This window comes from Vanellus vanellus, assembly GCF_965231255.1.
Source record: "Vanellus vanellus genome assembly, chromosome: 6".
Classification (NCBI taxonomy): Eukaryota; Metazoa; Chordata; class Aves; order Charadriiformes; family Charadriidae; genus Vanellus; species Vanellus vanellus.
In genome coordinates this window covers 54,190,763-54,213,383 of record NC_138911.1, presented here as the reverse complement: position 1 = coordinate 54,213,383, position 22,621 = coordinate 54,190,763, and the positions used below count along the sequence as shown (strand labels likewise).

General features: G+C 49.9%; 1 protein-coding gene across 2 annotated transcripts in view; it reads right to left on the bottom strand.

Annotated features, from left to right (window-relative positions):
- DAAM1 (dishevelled associated activator of morphogenesis 1) overlaps window positions 1-22,376 on the bottom strand; it is a gene marked incomplete at its 5' end in the record, with an annotated part of 58,231 nt that extends 35,855 nt beyond the window's left edge. For both annotated transcript variants that reach the window (XM_082485222.1, XM_082485223.1), the window contains 2 exons: window positions 7,761-7,850; window positions 22,194-22,376. In XM_082485222.1, the coding sequence (XP_082341348.1) occupies window positions 7,761-7,850; window positions 22,194-22,376 (273 nt within the window). The remainder of the gene's footprint in view (window positions 1-7,760; window positions 7,851-22,193) is intronic.
- Between the last annotated feature and the right edge of the window lie 245 nt (window positions 22,377-22,621).

Below are 22,621 nucleotides of genomic sequence, written 5' to 3'. Positions count from 1 at the left end.
TCTGCTGCAAAAATGAGGAAATGCCAAAGCCGTGCAGCCAAGGGCAATCTTTGTCCCGTCCCCCGCTCTGTTTCCCACTCGCTTCCCCCAGCACCCACTTCTTCCTTCCAAAAATACAAATGACATCAGCTGTGGCCCCGGCACCATTGCACCCTCTCCTTGTATCTGCCGCCCCTTGGCTCCGGGCTCCGTGTCCGTGCGGATGCTGCCACTCAGCTGTTCCACACCGTGGTGGCAGTGGTGTGAACCCGATGAACAAGCTCCATCCCCTCCGTCAGTGCTGGGTGCCGCGGGGAAAGCAGCGCCCAGTCAAGATGCCTCATTAGTGGGAGCTTTTCCAAGCGAAGGTCACTGATCTGCCAGCTCCAGCCATCCCTTTGCTCTCCCCGAGGAGATTTCACACTCCCTAGCCCTGCCATGTCTTGGTGACAAACCAGACACTTCCACAGCCCGTGTGCCTCCCCCTCAGGGTGTCAGCAGCTCCCACAGCCAGACTGCCCTTGTTCTTCCCAGTGACCATCCTCGGGACACTGGGCAGCAGCACAGAGGAGGTGGTGGCTCAGCCAGAGGTGTCACAAAAGCAGTTCGCAGGCTGGTCTCAGCCCCGTTTGGGCACTGTCATTTACACCTGGAAGGTGCATCTCCATGGGCTCCTGCCACTCTGACCTGCAGGAATGCAGCCGCCAGGAGCAACGCACCCTCCTGCTCACAGCGTGTCCCCATGGCAGCGGGGAGAAAGACACCTGTGAAGCTCCTCAGTGCTTCATTATGGGTGCTTTGCTTCCAAATCAAGCTTATGGTGACATTTTTTAGATGCTCAGCCTGAGGGAGACATCACCGACTGATCTGTCAGCCTCCTTCCCACACTCACAGCCCATGGTGGTGGTGATGGATCTGGAGCTACTCTGGAATAACTGAGCCCTGGAGGGAAGCTGGCTGGGTTCCCCCCACACCTGATGTCCAACACACCAGGTTAGATCCTTCAAGGTGAAATCAAGTCAGAAGGAAAGGGCTGGCTGGCAGCAGCCAGCTCCAAGCAAACCCCCGAGAGTCCTTCAGCAACAACACTAGTGACTTTGATGGTTCACCCCCATCTCAGCGCCACCTGCAAGGCTGGCCTGACCCAGGAAAACTTCACACCAGGAAAGTCACAAAAAAGGGTTAAAAAAAAAACCCTCCTCAGTTGGCACCTACTGCAAAAAACAGAAGCAATCCCCTTCATTTTTACGCATCCTTCTGATGGCATTTTTATTTAGCACAGTATTCCTCGCGCCCCTTCACTGCTCCGTAACGGCAAGGTAAGGGAAAGCTGGTGGCAGCTGGCAGCCCACTGTGTTTTGGCAACCTCCCCCTCCCTGCCTGCTGCAGATGATCCACCTGGATGCTGTCTGCAAGGTCAAAAAAGCAGCAGACAGTGGCGTGGATGGGTTTTAAAGCCAATGGGTCTGCAGCCTGCATGGGATGTTTAAACACAGCCCAGCTCCACCAACATGACCAAAACTTTGCCAGGCATGCACAAGTATTTTTGGCCCGCTGCGTCTTCCTCGTTCCTCCGGCCACTCAGGTCCCCCAGGTACCCCTGCAACAAACACTAAATGACACAACTAAAGCCGTTTCCCCACACCCTGCCAAAAGCTCGCAGAGTGATGCCACAAAGAGCTGTAATTTCATTGGATTTTCCCCAGGTTGGGATCTCAGGGTCTGAACCACCCCATCCCAGACCAGCCTGGTTTTCCGTATGCTAACACTTCCTATACCTTCTCCTCGACAAACACACACATGCCCTCGTATGCTTTTCCCAGGGTTTAAAAATTATGCTCCCCATAAGCAAATATAGCATGACCAGATGCCTTCCATAGTCAGCTGGTTCATTGTTTGAAAAGCTTTGCTTTAAAATCCAAAAAGATTGCTAACAGATGCATTTTTTGGCAAGAGAGGGAGAAAAACCTTGCTTAAACAAAAGTGTGTTGTGATTGGAACTAAAAAGGGAATTACCTTTAAAGATAAAAACTATAAACATTTCCTATTGAAAAATACCCCCAGCCATGCAAACAGCCTGTTTCTCTCGGTCAGCCCAAGAAAATGACACCTGAGATGATATTTCAACCTGCTGCTGCAATACCACAGGTATATCTGGATGCCAAGGGGCTATGAAACGCTTCTTGTCCATCCCAGATGACCCAGAAACATGGCAAGACACCGAGCTATTTTTTCCTCCTCCCCTTGCATGCCATCTATGTCAGCTTTTGCTCTTACTTCTGCTACTGCACCAAAAAAAAAAAGAAAAAAAAAGAAAAAAAAAAGATTTTTTTTAAATGAAGGAGATAGCAACACAAGGCCCACGAACGAGTTGCAGGACTGAACAGGACAAGTGGAAGCACGAGCTGGAAAGTGAAGCTCTCTGGAGGGATAAGGTAGAAGGCTCAGTTAGAGAGAGGGAAAAGAGGCTGTCTGGCCTGGGAAATATAGTATTATTGGAGAGTCATCACTTATTTCCCTATCTATCCCATTTTTCCCCATTCTCACAGAATAGTCACAGAATCACAGAATAGTCAGGGTTGGAAGGGACGTCTGGAGATCATCTAGTCCAACCCCCCTGCCCAAGCAGGGTCACCTACAACAGGTCACACAGGACAGCGTCCAGGCGGGTTTTGAACGTCTCCAGCGTGGGAGACTCCACAACCTCTCTGGGCAGCCTGTTCCAGTGCTCCACTACCCTCAAAGTGAAGAAGTTCCTCCTCATGTTAAGATGGAACTTCCTATGTTCAAGCTTGTGCCCATTACCCCTCGTCCTATCAATGGGCACCACTGAAAAAAGACTCCTCCCATCCCTCTGGCATCCTCCCTTTAAGTATTTGAAAGCATTAATGAGATCCCCCCTCAGTCTTCTTTTCTCTAGACTAAAGAGACCCAAGTTCCTCAGTCTTTCCTCATAAGAGAGATGTTCTAATCCCCTAATCATCTTTGTAGCCCTTTGCTGGACCCTCTCCAGCAGATCCCTCTCTTTCTTGAACTGGGGAGCCCAGAACTGGACGCAGTGCTCCAGATGCGGCCTCACCAGGGCAGAGTAGAGGGGGAGGATGACGTCCCTCAACCTGCTGGCCACACTCTTTTTGATGCACCCCAGGATGCCATTGGCCCTCTTGGCCGCCAGGGCACATTGCTGGCTCATGGTCACCCTGTTGTTCTCCCCTGCAAAAGCACCACCGTTGCCTTCTCCTAATGCGAAGGGATCCCAGTTTTATATCTGATGTCCGAGGAAATTTTAGATGTAAGTTTTGCTTGCAGGGGACAGCTTAGCACTGCTGAGAGCTACGCACCCAGCGCTAGCGATGTTAATGGGTTTTCAACACAAGCTTAAAGAGTGCAGCATAGCTCAGCATCCTTGCAGGTCATTTTTCCCCTACCCGAACTTTACAGATGCTCTGAGAGCTCAGCCGAATCGAAAGGGAGGTGGGCAGAGCCAGACCCTGCATTCGTGTGAGCTGGTTTTCACTACCGATCCCTTCCACCTGGTTATCCATGCTGAGCTTTTGCCTGAACACCCTTTATCCACCCATATTTCGAGGCTCATAAAAATCACCCAGCGAGTTGCTTTAAAAGCTGGACGTTACGTACATCGGCTGGCGGGAGCCAAACTTCCTGCAATTAAGAGGTGCTACAGAATAAGTGCAAAGTGTTAATTATTAACACTTTTGGAGCGTGGCCTCCTGAGAAAGGCCATCCTGAGTCACTCTCTTCCACTGAAGCAAATCTGCAGCCAAAGAAACGCTAAAGCTGGAAACCCTCCTGCTTCCTCCCTGTGCTTCCGAGCAATATCCTCTCCTGGAGAGCAGGACCAGCAGGGAGTGAAATATTTCGGGATGAGGTATGAAACGAGTCATCGTCCAGAAATACCATTTCTAAAAGCAGATTTCATCCCGCTGTTAATGCATCTCCACCTTCACGTTTCCCTGCTTTATTACAGCCGTAGAGGGGGCTGGCGACTTCAAAGAAGGTCTCTCCAATAATCCTTAAATCTCCCTCCTGACCCAAGCGCTGCACAGCTGCTGGATTTAATGCAGACTTCAGTTCCCATTTGGGCCACTGCTGACAGACTCGCCAGCTCCCATCATGAGATGCTTTTTATCTCTCTGTCCATCTCCTGCCACACACACCCCCCAGCACCGAGCATCACAGGGTGATGCAGGTGGGACCAAACCATTGGGAGTTCATCTAGTGCATCCCTCTGCTCCAAGCAGGGTCAGGGCTGGGATCAAATCCCGCGTATCCATGGATGGAGAAACAGGGAGGACAAAACCTCTGCCCTTCCAAGCCAGTACTGTGGGCTGGGATAAAACCAGCTGCTTCCAGGGCAGAGAAAGCAGGATATGGAGCTGCAGGGCAGAGGGAAATATTCCAGGGAAGGAAATATGATGGTTTTCCCTTCTTTCCTCTCAACGAGCACTGCCGAGGCCAGCTGCTGCCAAGTGCCTGGGCAGGACAATCCAGCACAACAATGTCTCATTTTGGTCACCTTTTACCAAAACTTACCTATCATGGGAATATATAAAATGCACAACAACTGGGATGCACTCTGGAGAGCCGAGTACGGTGATAGTGACAGCAAAGCAGAAGCGCCAGCCATGGCACACAGCAGCAGGGAACATGCTGAAAGGACAGATACTCAGCTGATTTCTGTGCTGCACGCACCTTTGCCGTTGACGGAGGCAGGGGAGTGCCCTGGCTGTGTGGGCTACAGCCGCAACACGAGATACTTCAGAGCCCAGCAAAGCCGATTTTTGAGGAAAACCCCCAAAAGAAGGCTGGGCAGTGTTTCTGTCCTGCCTCGTGCTGCTCTTTCGAGGCAGAGCTTGTGGCAACCGGTCTCTGCGATTGCAGCAGGGAGCACTGCAACGAGCAGGAAAATGGGGAAAATGCTAAAAATTAGGAATGCCCCAAACTGGAGCTTTTGGACTCAAAGTCTGACTGAAGTCACCTGACTTTTAACCCTCTGTTTCCAACAGGAGCCAAAATTGGCAATAGAGGAAAGAGCAAAAACTGCTCAGGGGACAATTTTGGGTCCTTCCTAAGTCAGGCAGCTGCCTCTGACTGATGTCCACCTTTGCCAGTCCCCTGGGACCCACCAGACGAAACTGGGTGTTACCAGCATCTCAAGCGGCTACTTGCTATTAAACACAGGCAGGCCAAAGGATTTGGATGCATCCTTGGACTTCCCAAATCACCACTGCTCAGCCTGCAGCCGAGGCAGGGATGTAGATCCCCTGCTGTCTCCAACTGCACGCCACCGGCCAAAACCCAGCCCTTACTCTCATGGCTGGACTGGAGAATGCCAGACTACCATGTAGGTGGTTTACCCTCATAAAACCAGAAAGGTACATGAGCAAGATTTACCACAAGCTGCTGGGATAGGTACCAATGTTTCTGCTGCATGTCAGTCCTCATTGCATAGAAGCAGGACTGCCTAGAGCCTGCTGTGCATAGAGATGTTCTCCAGCCCATGTTTCCTCCACTGCTGGAGCCTCTGTTGATACGGTCTTGCTCTTTTTTAATTAAAAAGCAGGACAAAAGCATCTGTCTCCCCTGCAAATGAGCCACCACCACATTTCCTTCACAGCAAGCAGTGGCACATGTGCTCACTGAGATGGCATCAGGAGTGGGGAATGAGCAGCTGAGAGCAGCTGGAGGAATGAGGACCAGAGCAGAAGAGCAGTCGGGATCTGGCCTTGGATGGGCACCTGCTTCGAGGACCTCTGAGGATGCCATGGGGCGCTTCTGTGGCTCCTTCCTTCAACACCCCTGGGAGCAGGGAGTTTCTCAGCGCGGTTTTAAAAAAAACTGTGAGTGCAAGGAGGTGCTGGAATGGGAAAGGGGCACCATCAGTCCCATCTAAACCCTTTCCAGGAAGATTAGATAGCATGTAATCTCTACTCACAATAATTACACAGCTTTGCTTGATTTAAGTCTGTGTTGTCTCCCCTTATCCAGACGCACCCGAGCACAGCTCCGCTTATCCGACAGGCAGTGACGCGCGAGCATCCCCTGCCCGTTTTCTTGTTGATTCAGACCAGTGCCTGTAATTTGTTAACATCTCTTCTCCCCTCCGATTTAAATCTCGGGCATGGCGGGCCTCTATCTAACAATAATACAGGGATTTCAGGGGTATTTATGAGAGGCTTAAAACTTAATCCTACATGAGCAAGGTAAGCCTGCTCTTGGCCTAAAATGCAGCTAGAAAATCTGGTGCCATTGCTACAGCAGGAGAAAAGAGGTATTAATGGCAGCGAGCGCTCTTCCAGCAGGGCCAGGCGACCACCAGCACTGCCGAGCCAACTTCTACAGCCAAATTAGGGGATGCAGCAGCAAATTTGGGAATCCTAGAATGTTTTGGGTTGGAAGGGACCTTTAAAGGTCATCTAGTCCACCCCCCCTGCCATGGGCAGGGACATCTTCAACTAAATCAGGTTGCTCAGAGCCCCGTTCAACCTGACCTTAAATGTTTCCAGGGATGGGGCATCTACCACCTCTCTGGGCAAGCTGTTCCAGTGTTTCACCACCCTCATTGTAAAAACTTTCTTTTTATATCTAGTCTAAATCTACCGTCTTTTAGTTTAAAACCATTACTCCTTGTCCTATCACTACAGGTCCTACTAAAAAGTCTGTCCCCATCTTTCTTATAAGCCTCCTTTAAGTACAGAAAAGCCACAATAAGGGCTCCCTGGAGCCTTCTCTTCTCCAGACTGAAAAACCTCAACTCTCTCAGCCTGTCCTTGTAGAAGAGGTGCTCCATCCCTCTGATCATTTTTGTTGCCCTCCTCTGGACCTGATCCAACAGGTCCATGCCCCTGACTGGGGGCATTTTGCCCTCAGGCTTTGGTGTCCTTACATCTGCTTGTGAGATTGAGGATTTTTGCCCCATTTCTCCCCATGGTTTTATGTCCTGCAGGATTTCTGCTTTGGCCAAGGCTGGGAGGGAAAATGAGTGCCAGTACAGACAGCTGGGGGTAACTCCCGTGCCAACACACAGAGGCAAAAATGTTCGGTTTACTGGGGAAAAAAAGAGCCATTTTGGCCATCAGCCTGAGGTACCCCGTGCTACTCGTGCTGCCTGCCCCCAGGAGCAAAAGCAAAAGAACCAAAGGAGAAAGGTGGCGAGGCAGTCTGGTCCATCCCGGACAGACCGTGAGAGCCAGCACCAGCATTGCTGCACACCGCAACTGCAAACCTGCCCACAGGCACCACAGGCTTTGGCCACCCGGGCATTGATTTACCAGCAGAGATACAAACAAACCTCAATTCTTGACATCTATCTAAAGGGTGACGCAACCAAGCTCAGATATCAGTGTATCTGGGCATTGGGAAGACGTCTGTGCATGTTTTCAGCTTAAGAAACACGGCCGTGAGGGCAGCGCTGCCGAGCAGACATGTCACCCCCGGAGCTCGGCAGAGAGATCAGTGGTTCGCATCAACACTTGTCTCTTATCAGCAGTACCCACGAGCCTAGAGTCCTTCATCGCCCCAGGAGTGCCACAGCTTCACCCTAAAAGCAAGCTCTGCACTGCTGGGCCACATCTCTCGCATTTTGGAGACTGAAGACCTTGCTTCCCCAGGGCCACCCTGGGGAACAGATGTGTTTCTGTGACACCTCAAATACCACTCAGCATCCCAAGAGAGCTGCGTCCCTCCCCACATCTCCTCCCCACCCTGCATGGGAGGGAAGGGGCTCAGTCCCCAACCACAGAGCAAGACTGGTCTCTTACTTTCTTCTTGCTGCAGTAGATCTGCCACTTCTTCTCCGCCGGTAGCGCGAACATGGCCTCTCTGTGCTTGTCTGTAAGGTCAAGTTCATCCTAGAAAGGGAAAAAAAAACCAGACATGCAACATGAGTACACAAATGGGTGATGGCACGGACACAACCCCCCAGATAAGTGCTGTAAATCAATGTGGGGCCGCAGCATAGCGGTGGTCCTGCAGCATCGCCCCGTGACTATCGATTTGTCAGGGCAATGATGCTAATTTTCATCCTGCTGTTGCTGACCTCCCCCGACTCCTGGGCTACAGCCCGCTGCCGGGAGGACAGGGCTGCAAACCTCCCTGCCTCATTCCTCCTGGACATTGCCTTCATTGCTTTTAAAGACAGCAAGCGTTTTAGAAAGGACATCCATGAGGCCATTACAGCTGTCCCCAAGATAGCCTTGCACAGAGGATTGAAAGCTCCAGAGGACAGACCACATCTAAGATACATACAGCAAAGAACAATTAAAATAGAACCTTTCTTCTTTACCACCCCAGAAAACGGCATCATCACTGAGCACCCCAAGTGACCCACCCCATTTCCACCGCCAACACCATCGTACCACCGAAAACTGGGGGCTTTTTTTGGCTTTTGGTTTGTTTTCCTATAACTAAAAATAGAAAGCGCTTTTCCTAATATCTACAGTTCATAAAGAGGTACATCCTCTCCATCAAAACTGGACTACATAATACCTGGCAGAGATAAAGCTGTTTACTGAACAAAACCTTTATTGGTTTATCTGATGTTATTTTAAAGGACACATCCATTTTCAATGTGGAGGCTCAGTTAGCAGCGTGCCCTCCGCTGGGATGCCCGAGTATTATCAAAGCCTCGTTGCTTCCTGGTGCTAGATGTAGGTCAAAGCTTTTATCAGAGAACTAAATAAAACATTCAGGCAGGGCTGGGAGGCTCGTTGCTAAAGCCAACATTGATCTTACAACCACGGATGTCTCTTGAAATCACCACCACTGATGACAATCCTCATGCTGGAGGGGTGTTGGTGCAGCAGTGAGAGCGCTGGAGATGCTATAGAAGGTCACAGGAGAGCCTTGCCATGGCCTCCAGCCAACTTATCACACCTGGCCAGTGGATTTAATTAAGAGGATCCCCTTTAAAAATTACACACTTAATTCCAGCAACTAAAAAAAAAGAAAAAAAAAAAGAAAAGAAAAAGAAACCACCCAGAGAACCATTAAAGATTCCCTGTCTAAATAATAACACTTATCAACTAAAGCTGGTAGCCCCTGGTACCCCAATCAAAGGTAAAAGCCACATGTGGCAAAAGCTGAACAAGATGACTACGGGGAAAGATGGGTCCCTGCATCAGCAAGCCCAGATGCCATCAAGAAATTCAACTGATCTAATTAAAGCTCATATTGCACCCAGTAGCCAAGCAAGGGAGCCTTCAGCTATCTTGTAACCTAAACCCAAGGGCCCTCCAGTGCAACATGCAGTGGCGAAGGGCTGCTGGCGGTCCTGAACATCTCAGAGAGGCTTATACATCCACCTCAGGTATTAATTTCACTTCCCGATGAAATTACTCCTCGAAAGGAAAGGTGTCACGGAGCTTTTTCCATTACGTACGCATGGAGGAGCTTTGCCTCTTCCTTGACTTTTTCCCCCCATATCGACTGACTCTTCAAACCACCATGCTGCACAGAGCTGACGCAAGTTTGCTTCCAGAGCTCCACCACAAGACACCCTTAAAACAGAAACAAACATGCTGCAACAGAGACTTGGAAAAAAATGGAGAAAGCCTGAGCCCAATCTGAGACACCTCTCCGCCTCCTGCACCTCCGAGGAGAACCTGGCTTAGGGATTCTTCCAACAAGCGCTGCTTTTAAACCTCCCCATGTCCCTACAATTTGGGAGGTCAGGGATTCATATCCAGCAGCCGATCTCCTCCCCAGGCTTGGGCAAGTCTCATCACCCTTCCATGCCTCAAAACCGGAATTGCACTCAATGTTGTCTCCTCAGGCTACAAGCCAGTCAGATATCCCAGCTCTGCTTCAGCCTCAATTCCGCCTGTCTAAAGGTGGCCAACATGATGACACCTTGCACAGGGACCCGGCTGAAATTCAGCTCATTGGAAAAGTATATCTGGGAGCGTGGGAGAGGATGAGGGTCTCCTGATGAATACTTACCTCCGTGTTGAGGGTTTGAGTGAGCGCAGGAAAGTGCCTCCACTGTCACCCCGCTTCCCTGCCACATGAATCTGGGATTCAGGCACAAAAGCACCAGCCAGGCACATCTGTACTTAGGTCCTTAGCAAAATATTTATTGAAACTTTCAAAATACCCATAACCTAAAAATACAACTGTGCAAATGTGAAGATTTATTAACCAAGGAAAAAAAATCTAAACTGAGCTGAAGCCTACACGGGAGCAAGAACGGATAAAGCAGAAGAACATATTAGGTGCTGGTACTTGACAATGTGCAAACACATCCAAAAAAGGTACAGAAATGCTTCTGAGCCCCACACAGCATGTTTCGTTGTGCCCTGGCTCTAACACGTTCAGTCATTGCAGCCCTGCATCACTCAGCAACACCTACCTAATGATATCTTGCAGGATGCTTGGGAGAGGTGTTTAAATAAATACTGCGTGGCACCCAGTGAATATGAAAATCCCCACAGTCAAACAGCGAGTAATGACGGTTATTCTGAGTTGTAACAGTGCCTCAACCATGCAGAGTCAGGTCTTTGCTGCTTTTATGTGTATGGGGATTCCTGCGCCCACCTCCAGCCCTTCGCTTACGCTCACCGATAGCTATTTCAGTACTCCTTGACCTCAAGCAGGCTGCTCAGAAACTGCCCTTCAAACTCCAAAAAGATTAAGAGAGGACAGGAACACCAGCCATTTTCAGGGGGCTCACAGACCACCGTACAAATGCAGCCCTGACAAAGCCTTTAGCAACGGCACGGCAGAGTCGTAGCGTGGCAGAGAAGCCGTGCACAACCTCAAACCCATATGCACCTTCAATTAATAAACACGAGCTTGATAATTAGGTGATTCTAACTGGCAATTAATTTCATAGGCCATTTGCAAGCCATGCACTCCCGCTACAGCGTTCGATATTGGTGGCTGTTGAAGAGCGAGAAGATAACTGGTGGGTTGGTGTCCATCACCCCCACAGCCCTCACTCCTCACTTCAGCCTCCCCCCCTCACAGCTCTGCCCCTTCCACCTGGCTGCCTCCCATGGTAGGATCTGCCAACTGAGCTATTTTAAGTATTTTTTTGGAATTGGGTCAAAGGCACGTAAAATAACAGCCTCATTTTGCTACCAAAAGGAAGTCTCTGCCCAGAGTGTTTTTACTGGAAAGAGATACGCTACTCTTAAATATTTATCCTGTACAGTTAAACTATTCACCTTTAGATCAGGAAACATGTTTCCACATTAAATCTTCATTTGAATACGATTTTTTAAGAAACTCATAGGGGAGATTTGATTCTCAGCGTGTATTTGCTATTTCTAGGAGGTAAAATACTTCTGTGCAGCTTGCTTTGCTGACAGCTCTCTGCTCAAGCCAAGCAAACATCCACCTCTCTCTAAGCATGGCACAAGCTCCAGTGATGGTGATTTCACACTGTTCTCTTAAAGCTATCTTAGAAACATGTGGCACAGCTCAGCACGCTGTGAGCATGATCCCATGGGCCAAAAAAGTTTTTATCATGTCATCTATACCTTTCTCTTGGAGGACACACAGTGGTGCTTGGGGGGGATGTTCCCATGATCTGTACCTCCCTGAGCCGGCAATTCGGTGGTATGAGGAGCCCAGGCCACTGGAGGTCCTCTGGTCTAACTCTCTGAACAAGCAAGGCCACCTAGATCCATTACCCAGGATTATGTCCAGATGGCTTTTGAGTATCTCGAAGGAGGGAGACTCCACTTCCTCTCTGGTTTGCAGCCACCGTAGTCTCCAACCACTTCCTGAAGGCAAAGCCAGGTCAAGCAGAAAAGTGAGGCACTGACGCTGGAAGAAATGTTTGACCCTCCCAGCAGAAAGGGCTTCAAGTCCAGTCCCAGACTCACAGCGTGGTGCAAGCTCCTGTCCCTGCCACTTCACCCATGCCATTGCGGATGCTTTAATGAGAGTCTTCCACAGGCTGAGTGTCACAGGCTTTAATGGAGGCCAACGGCAGGAAACCAGCAGGATGCTGCAAATTTCTTGACTTCAGAAGCGACCTCCAGGATGGGCTCTTGGAGCTGGGCGAGCCTGAGTGCTGCCCACCCGCGGCTGCAACACCCCAGCACAACCATCATTGGTTCTTTCCCTACATCCCACAGGTCCCGTGGGTCACCAAACATTCTGCAAGAAGTAGCTGGGGAGTAGAGATCCAGTAAGGGACAATTCCCTGTACGGGGCTCTGCAGCCCCAAAATATCTTCAGAGGTTGTAAGAAAAAAGATGAAAAACTTTTCATAGAATCATAGGGTTGGAAGGGACCTCTGGAGATCATCTAGTCCAACCCACCTGCCAGAGCAGAGACACCTTAGAGCAGGTTGCACAGGAACACGTCTAGGTGGGTTTTGAATGTCTCCAGAGATGGAGACTCCACCACCTCCCTGGGCAGCCTGTTCCAGTGCTCTACCACCCTGAAGGTAAAGAAGTTCCTCCTCATGTTTAGGTGGAACTTCCTATACTCTAGTTTGTGCCCGTTACCTCTTGTCCTGTCACTGGGCACCACCGAAAAGAGCCTGGCCCCATCCTCCTGGCAACCACCCTTTAAGTATTCATAAGCATGGATCAGGTCCTCCCTCAACCGTCTTTTTTCCAGACTAAAGAGACCCAATTCCCTCAGTCTTTCTTCATAAGAGAGGTGTTCCAGTTTTAAGCATAATGCACCTTTTGGGCTAATAAATTATCACGGAATCACGGAGTTTTCAGAGTTGGAAGGGACCTCTAGAGATCATCTAGTCCAACTCCCCTGCTAAAGCAGGATGGCCCAGAGCACATTACTCAGGACTGCATCCAGGCGGGTCTCAAAAATCTCCAGAGAAGGGGACTCCACAACCTCCCTGGGCAGCCTGTGCCAGTGCTCTGTCATCCTCACCGTAAATAAGTTTTTCCGTGTATTTGAGCGGAACTTCCTGTGTTCTAACTTGTGCCCATTGCCCCTCGTCCTGTTACTGGGAACCATTGAAAAGAGCCTGGCTCCATCCTCCTTCAACCCACCCTTTAGATACTTGTACGCCATAATAAGGTCTCCCCTCAGCCTTCTCTTCTCCAGGCTAAAGAGGCCCAGCTCTCTCAGCCTTTCCTCATAAGGGAGATGCTCCAATCCCTTAATCATCTTAGTTGCCCTTCGCTGGACTCGCTCCAGCAGTTCCCTGTCCCTCTTGAACTGGGGAGCCCCAAACTGGACACAGTATTCCAGTTGTGGCCTCACCAGTGCAGAGTGGAGGGGGAGAATGACCTCCTTCGACCTACTGGCCACACTCTTCCCTATGCAGCCCAGGATTCCATTGGCCTTTTTGGCAATTGTGTAACCGTAATACATGGAGGATATGGGGGATAAGAAGGAGGTCATCCGTTGCCATAATTGAAATAAAAAATAATTAAAATTTGCTGGCCTGTTCTGGGTTTATATGTACATACATATGTGTGCATATACACACACATATATATACAGAAAGACATCACCGGATCAATACATGACCAACATAATAAAGAACAAGTGAATTTACTCCTGATGGATGCACACACAGAGTTTAGAATCTTCTGTAAGTCAGACTACAGCATGTAAAGGCAAGACCTCCTGCATCCTCAACTAAACCATGAGAGATCCAAGTTTGCTCAAAAAAAAAAAAAAGAAAAAAAAAGAAAAAATAGAGAGAAAGAAACAAGCGGGAACTTTTTGACAACTTTTGGCATTAACTGGTACAGCATGGGAATTAAAAAAAAATAAAAAAAGCCCGTTGAAGGCTGCCTCAGCTTCCTTTCTCAGGGGTCATATCACTTTTTCATTCTCTTCCAGGCATTCTTCTCCAAGTTCATCAGTCTGGCTTATCCCAGAACGCTGCGGTGTCAAGGGAAATGGCAATCAGCATTTTTCTCCCCGTACCTCATCTAATCTTCTTCCGCTGGGTGACGGCGCTGCCCGCACGGCCAGCTGGGCAGCTGCCTGCCCGCGCCGCGATCTGCACCGGCGCCCATAAACCTCCACTTCAGAATCCATCTTAATTAGCTCGCTATTTTCCTTTTAAGCTATTTTCCTAGAGAAACAGACTTATTAATCAGCGGCTGTTACAGTGCAAAAAACAACTGCCTTGAAATGCATCCAGCACCGCAGGAGGAGCTCCTCTATCTGCGACATTCATTTAGGCCATTACAATTCTCAACGTATGCAGATTTATCATAGGGTTTTGTTTGTTTTTTGGTTTTTGGGTTTTTTTAATAGGAAGGTAGTAAATGAAGTCTTTTATTTTTAGTATTAGTAATAAAAATACTTCCTCCCTAGCACACATCTTTTCAGACATAGCACCCTGAGAACTTAAAAACAACGCCTCAGACAAACCAACCTCAGCTAATGTTATCACTGTATATTTTTAATTTCCCCATGACAACCTGCAGCTGGAATTACAGAACATGATCAAACCTCAACTATTCATACTTCTTAATGAATAAGCATAACAGAAGATTTTTATTAATTTTGCCTTTATCATGTAATGAATTTTTTGAATAAAGGAAATTGCTTACGGCAAGGGAATGAGTAGCAGCAACAAGGAATAATTGTGTAAGCACTTCAAAGTCTTTATGCCGAGTCAACCTCCTCCCACACTGAATTCTTAGTCCCAGACTGGAAGAGGGAAGACCCCAATCCACGCTGCTCTGCAACTTTCAGTTACTGACCTGAACACATTGGCCAGACGTAAATAAAATATGTATCCCTTTCTTCTTCTGCAGGAAAGTTTATGGCCATCAATAGCTGTTTTAGCTCCTTAATAAATCCTAGCTGCAGCTGGTTCACGTTCCCGTCAGTTCAAACAGAGGGAGATAGCATGTACTGCTTTAATATTGTTTCATTTAATTCATTATTTTAATAGGCTAAAGTTTTTAAAGGTGTTCATATTCCAATACTAATGTATTTTAAGAGAGAAGTATCTATTTAGGTGTCTCAATCATTTTTTTTGTTGTAATGTATGTTTATAAGCACATAAATACATTTTTTTTTATTTATTGAGCTTGGCCTTCTACGACCTTTTCACCGACATTATCTGGAAAACCCTTCTCCCATTTTAATTAAACACAGGGTACTTTTACAGCCTGAGCTATTGATCTACACAGAAGATCACTACGCTGAAGAGCACTCAGACCGAAAAGCCCTGCAGGTGGATCGCCAGTGCGTTTGTGCGTTTCTTCCACACAATTGTACGTAAACCCTGAAAACAACAAAGTAATAATTATTGGCTCATTATTTACTACTGTGATCACTAAAATTGATTAAATTCAAGTCAAGCACAGCTGGGCATGACTGTCCTTTGGTGGGTGCACCTTGTACCATAATAAAGCACAGCTGGCAAATAAATAAGAGGAAGTTTCGGATGTGGATTTCCCACCTATTTATGGACCCAAAGAAGCAGCTCCCTTTTCAATGTTTTTAGATACCACCTCTGCTGCTGGCATCCCTGAGAGCTACTGAAGTTGGAAGGCAAGCCAACAGGTCACGTGTGGCTTCAGATGTCCCCTGCCCGATAGGGATGCTCACTTAGGAAAGCTGGGCACGGTTGGCCTGGGGCTAAACCCCTCCAAGGTTTCCTCAGATAACACCCTGCGACGGACCTCAAAAAGGGGCTGGATGGGAATTCGTGGCTGCAAAGGCCCATGCCAACTTGATCCTGAAAGATTCCTGAAAGATCTACCACTCTGCATATGGCACCCAAAGGATGTGGCCGAGGGAAGCAGGAACCAGCTACAGCCTGATGCTGAAGGGCAACGTAAGATGGAAACAGGCTCCTTGCATACCCATGGCTTGGGTGCGACAAGGGCTCCTCATTTCCCCACAACTCTGGCTCTGGTCACACCTGGCATCCTAAAGTTATTTAAGAACTTGAGCAGGTGCAAAGCAGAGAGTCACCCTGCAAGGAGTCAAATTCTGCTGAAGGTTTGACATTCAGCAAGATGCTTAGCACAAGCAGGCACCAGATGGGCTTACAGATGTTAGGTGGTGTTGGGGAAGGGAAGCCGATCCCCATGAATAAAAGTATTGATGTGAACACTGGAGTCAATGGGATTTAAGACCACTGGGTGCTCACGCAGGATCCTGCCCACGGGGCTGCAGAAAGCCTCGGCTGCTGACAGCCAACCTCAGTGATGCTTGCACACCGAGGAACGCCCATACTCTGCTGGCAACAGATACTACAGCAGTACGAACAGCTTTCATTCACATCTGCAAAAGGATACAAAGCAGACACAGGCTATTCCCAGCAGGAACGTTTCCTGCTGAAGTCGGTGATAAAGCACAACCCATGTGCTCCTCAATCCTGCCCGTAACCTCAGCAACACCACCCAACCACCAAGCAATCAGGAAGCAGAAGACCCCTGCTGGAGCAGATGCCCCATCCAATGAGGCCGATACCCTCCGTGGTGACCTGTGCCAGAAACACTTGGAGCTGGCAAGCCAAAAACCTGAATGCCCCAATTAAGGTCACCGAGGCGTTACTGAATGAGCTGCTCAGGCATCTCCCAGGGATGTGGCCTCCTCTTTTATGAAGTGCAAAGTGGAAAGCATTTAGCAGGTAGACCATATAATTTTTCCACTTCAGCTGTACTTGTCTTGGAAACAAAGGGGTTTCTTATGTGCTCTCTGCTGTCAGCTGGGGTTTACATTGTGCTATAACATGGCTCCTTTGTAAAATTATGGGTCAGGAACAGCACGGTTTCTGGGCAAGCCCCCACGCTAGTTTGTAGCTGTAACAGATATTGCAATTACACGAATGCTTCAGCTGAAATATAGCGTTCCTCAGTAGATTACTTCATTCAGGTCCGTGGAACATGTGTAGGCAGAAAATCCTGATTTTCTCGCCAAGTAGGTGTGCGACTTCTATATCAGATGCTTACCTATCAAAACACACGTTTATGAGATTATCTGTGAGGGTGTAACACCACGAGGTGACAAAAACAAGCGCTGTGAGCGGCAGACTGAGATGAGAGCATGGCAGGTCCAGGCTGTTCGCATCTAACGAGCAGGACCTGGGCAGCCCGGTAAAAGCGTCCACACAGCTCCCTGCAGAGTGAATTTAGAAGCAGACGTTACCTAATGACTTAGTTTTCTTCCTTAAAAGCGATTCATAAGCTCAAGGGATCTTGGTCTTGGGAGATGGTGGTGGGATGGAGTCAGGAGCCCCGTGCTGCCTGTCTGGCCCTGGATAGACTCTGCAGAAAGGGGTGTTTCGCCCAGGACACAAGGGTTGTTGCAATCATATTTTTTTTCTGGATATCAACTGCATGCTTTTCTTCGCAGATATTGGAGAAAATGGCTTCGGCCATTGTTCAGTGGTTCCTGAACAATGAATCCTGAAGTACTTAATGCTGCAAAGACCAGGCAGCAAAAAATGACAGCTGACCTGCAAGCATGAAATGCAAAGCTTGGCTTTGCAGCTGATCCCTCAGCTGTTACTTAAAAGCCGCGTTGTTTTGCAAGGCCCAAAACCTCATACTTTCTCCTTATTGGATTAGAAACCCAGGGAAACGCACATTACTTAAGTTCCTAAGTAAAACTGGATATCACTAGCAATGAGTTCCCAACCCGGCGTTGCTAATAAGACGTAACAGCGCTCACGCTGACTCCACCACTGCCTTCTCCTCGCATTGGGGTTGCCCTCCGCTCCCCGTTCGAGCAGCATACGAAATAGCAACCATCCTGGCACACCGAGAGGGTGGGAAGGCACGGCTCTGCGGGAGTTACGCATGGAGCACCTTACCCAAGCACCCCACAGAGAGCCACAGACCACCACGAAAGCATTTCAAAAGCAACACAGCATTAATCTCTGTGACGGGGGATGCTATCTCCTAACAGATAGCATCCAAAGAGTGGCTCTGATGAAACGCATTAGTTGCCCCAAGTACAGCAAAAACAAACGCTGTGATAAATCTTGTAAGCTGCCAAAGACTATTTTTTTGTTCCCCAGGCTCCCGAGTTTCCACTACTTCATAAAGCAGCAGGGAGGGATGGAGCAGCCTTCCACGTCGCGGGAGGGGAAGGCATAAAGCCCAGCAATTCGGAGACCGTGTGTGACTATCTCCCCTCCGGCAGATCCCAGTGAAGGCAGTCACTAACACCGTGCAATGTCAGCGGGCAAGAGCCTGCACCCGTCCTGAGCCCAGGTGGCACAGCCTGGCACTCTCCTCCTGGTGTCACCTCCCCAGACCCACTGGCTGCTGGGACTCGGGGGAGGTTGCCTGCTCTGTTTTCATAGGCTAAAAATGGGCTGCTGCACATCACAGGCGGGATGCAGGGCTAGACAGAGGCTGCTCTAGTTTCTTCCGCATCGCTAACGATGAGTTGGAGGTCAAAAGTCTGAGAAGCCACATGGGTACCAGTAACTGGAATTTCCTCAAAGCCCAGGTATTTGGGAGGACAAGACTTGAGGGGTGGCTGGGGCAGCACCTCCTCTGAGCCCATCTGTCCACCGGCAGGGACACAGGCTGGAAGCAAAGTTTGGGGCAAAGGAGAGGCAGCACCTCATGTTGCAGGGGCACGCAAAGCCCTGCTGGAGCTGGCAGCTCCTCCGAGCATCCAGGTGGTCTGAGGAGCCAGCGGAGCATCACTCTGGTACTGCTAGGACCGAGATGCCGCTGCGACCTGCTCCACCAAGAGAAGAGCCAGCGAGGGGTCATGCTGAGGCTCCCACTGCCCTCTCCAGACCAAGCCATTCAATCCCCCTGTGCCTCCACCCCCCGCCCGGCGCACGTCCCGCAGGGCCGATGCACACCACCACACACAGAGCGTTTCATTACAAACCTCAGAGTGACAAGGAGTGTTAAGCAGATATAAAGGACATCAGTCATTTACCCATCTGGTGGAAAGTCTAGTTGCTGGCGGAAAATAGAGAGGATTGTTATGGCAAGATCTACCATATGGCACCATTATGTGGAGCTTTGCAAGTGCTTTCTCTGAGCATGCAAGCAAGATTTCAGCCTTTGAAGAAACGCCGTATTGTTAGCCTGGATACGCAGGAGCCTCTTGAAAGAAGCCGTGGCAGATGGCACAGCTTTGTTCTCTTGGTTCGCAGGCAGCTCCTGCAGCCCCAGATATTCCCCCTCGCCAGGGCAGAGCAGCCCCACAGCACAGCGATCCTCCTGATGTGTCCTACGGGAAGACTGATGGCTCCTGAAACTCCTTAAATCCGATGGATGTTGCCTGGCGGGTATCACACTGCTGCACAAGTCCCAGGAAGCAAACACCACCGACCCGAACTGATGGGATGCATCGACGTCAATGCAAGGAGAGCTGCACGAAATTGTAAAGCCTTGTCCCAGCCAAGGGAGCTGCAAATTAGTAAATCTTCCTGAAATATCCCGCTTTTGTCTGCGCCTCCCTGCCAGCACCTGCTCCTCCCTGGGTGGCTGAGCCTGGCCAGAGCCCCGGCAGGACAGCGGACAAAGAAAAGCCTTTCAGACGGGCCGGTGCCCGCTTGAGCGACATCCCAACAATACCCCGACGAAAACCCATTCAGCCCAGGCGGGGGGAAAGGAAGGGAAAGGGAAAAGGTCCCTCCAGGAGGAAGCAGTGATCAGTCACTGACCACAGCAACAACATCTGCATCTGCCCTGAGCCAGGAAAAAGCTCCTGCCTGCTGCGTACCGCTGGCTGGGACAGGGCGCATCGTTCCTGCAGCCCGGGATGGACATGGGGCATTTCTTACAGGCTGATTGCTCCTGTTTGTGCCCAGACAAAAAAAAAACAACTGTCCCCTGTTTCCCTGTTGTTCCTCCTGAGAAACACTTGCACGGCCACAAAATAAAACCCTAACTATTTAACTATTCTCTTTCACTATTCTAATTAAAATCTGAAGTGTCCACATAACACACAGCAGGCCATGAAATACACACCGGGAGAGCAGACTGAGCCTTTAGCTGACCTTGGAGTCAGCTGCTCCAAGTCCCTCTGCAGCTCAGGCCCTCGTCCTCGGCTGCTGGTGCGGGACAGTCACTGATTTCTCACGCTACGGATGTTTCCTGATCAGACGAAACCACACACTTAAAAACACCCAAAGCCCAGACAATATTTTGTGGGATAGCTACAAAAAGAAAGAGGTTTTGCCCTTTGATATATGCAGCAGGATCATTGGTCTCTGTGGGAAGACTGTCCATCCCGGTGACCAAACTCACCGCTGCTACATCCCCAAAAATATCGCCCCGTCCCAGGCCTGAAATATTCCACCCCTGCCACTCCGAGTCCCTGGAGGGAACAAACAGGGCAGAAAAGTCACTATTAAGTGGCAAGAGAAGAGTTGGCCAAGGACCAACCCGAGCTGGCAAAGTCTCCAGAACCCCTCCAACCGCTTTGACTTCCCTCAACCCAATGGACCGAGACAACTGAGGACTTTGGAGGAAGCCCTGGTCCCACAGAGCAGTCGCAAGCCATCCTGCCCCGGATGGTTGACCATGACAGGCCAGGTGGCATCGGGCTCCCACAGGCGTAAAAATCAGCCCAGCGCCTCTGAGTGCTTTCTCTGTCTCTCTTCCAAATGTTACACAGTGGGTTATACAGAAACAGTGGGACACTTTCCAAACCATTTAACTAATGCTGAAATTTAATACCCGACACCAACAGGTTACCGAGAGCAAGAAGGAGCTGTTGTAATGGAGGAGGTGGGGGGGATTTGCAACTTCACTCCCCTGAATGGGGATCTGCCCTCTTGCACCCCCGGGGCAGAGCTCAGCCTCCCCCTCCCTCCCACTTGGCGCTGGCTTGGGTCGAGAACTGCCTCATGGGTTTTTTGGGGAGCCAGGGGGTTGCAGCTGCTTGCATGGGAGCACATTGGGCACCCACAGTCCCCCCTGTCTACATGACTTCAGTCCCCAGGGAACCAGCCCATGTGCCCTGAAGCAGCAGCTGTCTCTGAGCAGCTTTTCCCCTTCCCTTGACAAAATCTTGGCAGAGTGGAGCAAGGGATGGAGAGCAGAAAGGCTACACCAGGCCATGCCCTGGGTCCGGCTGGTCCCTGCGAGCACTTCTGGGCTCCTGCCTCGCGCAACACACAGCAGTTCCATGCAGCACTGCCTCTGCATGAAGCATCTGGCTGAATTTGGGGGAGATGCTTTGAAAATTCTGGGCTGAGACAAGGTGCCACAGGCTTGGTGGGGGTCCAGCGTGTGAGCCTCCATAGATGCCTCCTTCAGCCTGGCTGGCGACGCTGAGCCAGAGCACAACAAGCCCTTACGCCACCTTTGGCTGGGGCACAGGGAGAGTTTTCCATGGGAAAGAATTTCCCCAGGAAAATCTGATTTGGCCAAGTTATCAGTGGAGAAAAAAGTGGAACAGAGGCAGTTGCTCCACCTGAACAAACCAAACCTGACTGGTGGTGTTTTGTGGGATGCCGGCAAGAAGAGTTCTGCTGCAAGGACGTCTCATCCTCGCCGTGCCATGTTGGGTGTCCCAGTCTGCCTTCTCATCTGGCCCATGGAGAAGGACATCTGGGCAAAACCAGCTCTCGTAATACAACCTGGAGCTCTCCTCTACCAAGTGGCATGGCTCATGAAAACCATGCTGCCTGGCATCTAACCGGACATGCTACACCATGAGGTGTGACCAACCAGCATCATGACTCCCAGCTCCCTCTATGCATCAAAGTGTCATTGAGAAACCCCATTTCACTGAATCAACTCTAGGCGAAGCATTCTGGGTCCATCCAACAAACCACACCAAAATGTTTTCACTCAGAGGAAATTAAAGCCTTTTTTTGGCTGTCAATTTTTTTTTTTTTGATCCATGTTTTTCAGAGTTTTGGTACCGAGGGATAAAATAACAACACCCTGACCCCCCAACTCTCAATTTAGCCCACACCGGAGGCTTTCTGTGAAGAAAAGTGCCCAGTAAGTACAGTCACTTTGCACCTACGGGGGACAACCTGCTTTACTGGCTTGGACACCCCTGCCTCACCCAGGAGGTGGAGAAAGGCAGACCAACCCCAAACCCTTGCTCTAAAAAATCAAGACTTTCTAACAAGAAAGAGAAATCACCCCAAACTGTCAGGACCTTCAGGGAGGAGCAGAGCTCAAGGTTCAGTGCAAACCCACTCCCAACAGCAGCCCCTGATGTTCCCTTCACACCAAAGCTTGCCACAAAACTCAAAACCAAGCCTGGGGCGACCAGAAAGAGAGAAACAAAAAAAAATAAGGGGGGGGGTGGGGGGGGTAGGAGGGGAGAAAAATAAAAAGCATCCTACTTACCACCAGCTCGGTGAACATGACGTCCAGCTCTTCCACCGGTGGCATAGGCAGTGCGGGCTCCATGGTCTGCAGGGCGAAGCTGCTGTCATTGCGCAGCCGGTACGTGATCTCGGGGTGGTCGCTGCTGCGAAAGCAGCAGAAGATGAAGGAGATCCCCCGACCGCTCCTTTTCCTTGGGGCCATGGCCAAAATCCTTTGCGTCCCTCCTTCCTGGGCACTAGATCCTGAGGGGAAGAGAAGAGAGGAGGCTTGAGCAGCCGCCCCGCAGCGCCGCGCTCCCGTCCCGCTGAGGGGAGGAGGAATCAAAGCCACCCACGCGCTCGGCACGGAGGGAAAGAGCCGAGACAGTTTATCTGCCAAATATTTCTGCTCAGATTTGACGTTTATGGTCCTGGCAACCTTGACGACCACGCGAATTAAAAAGATGC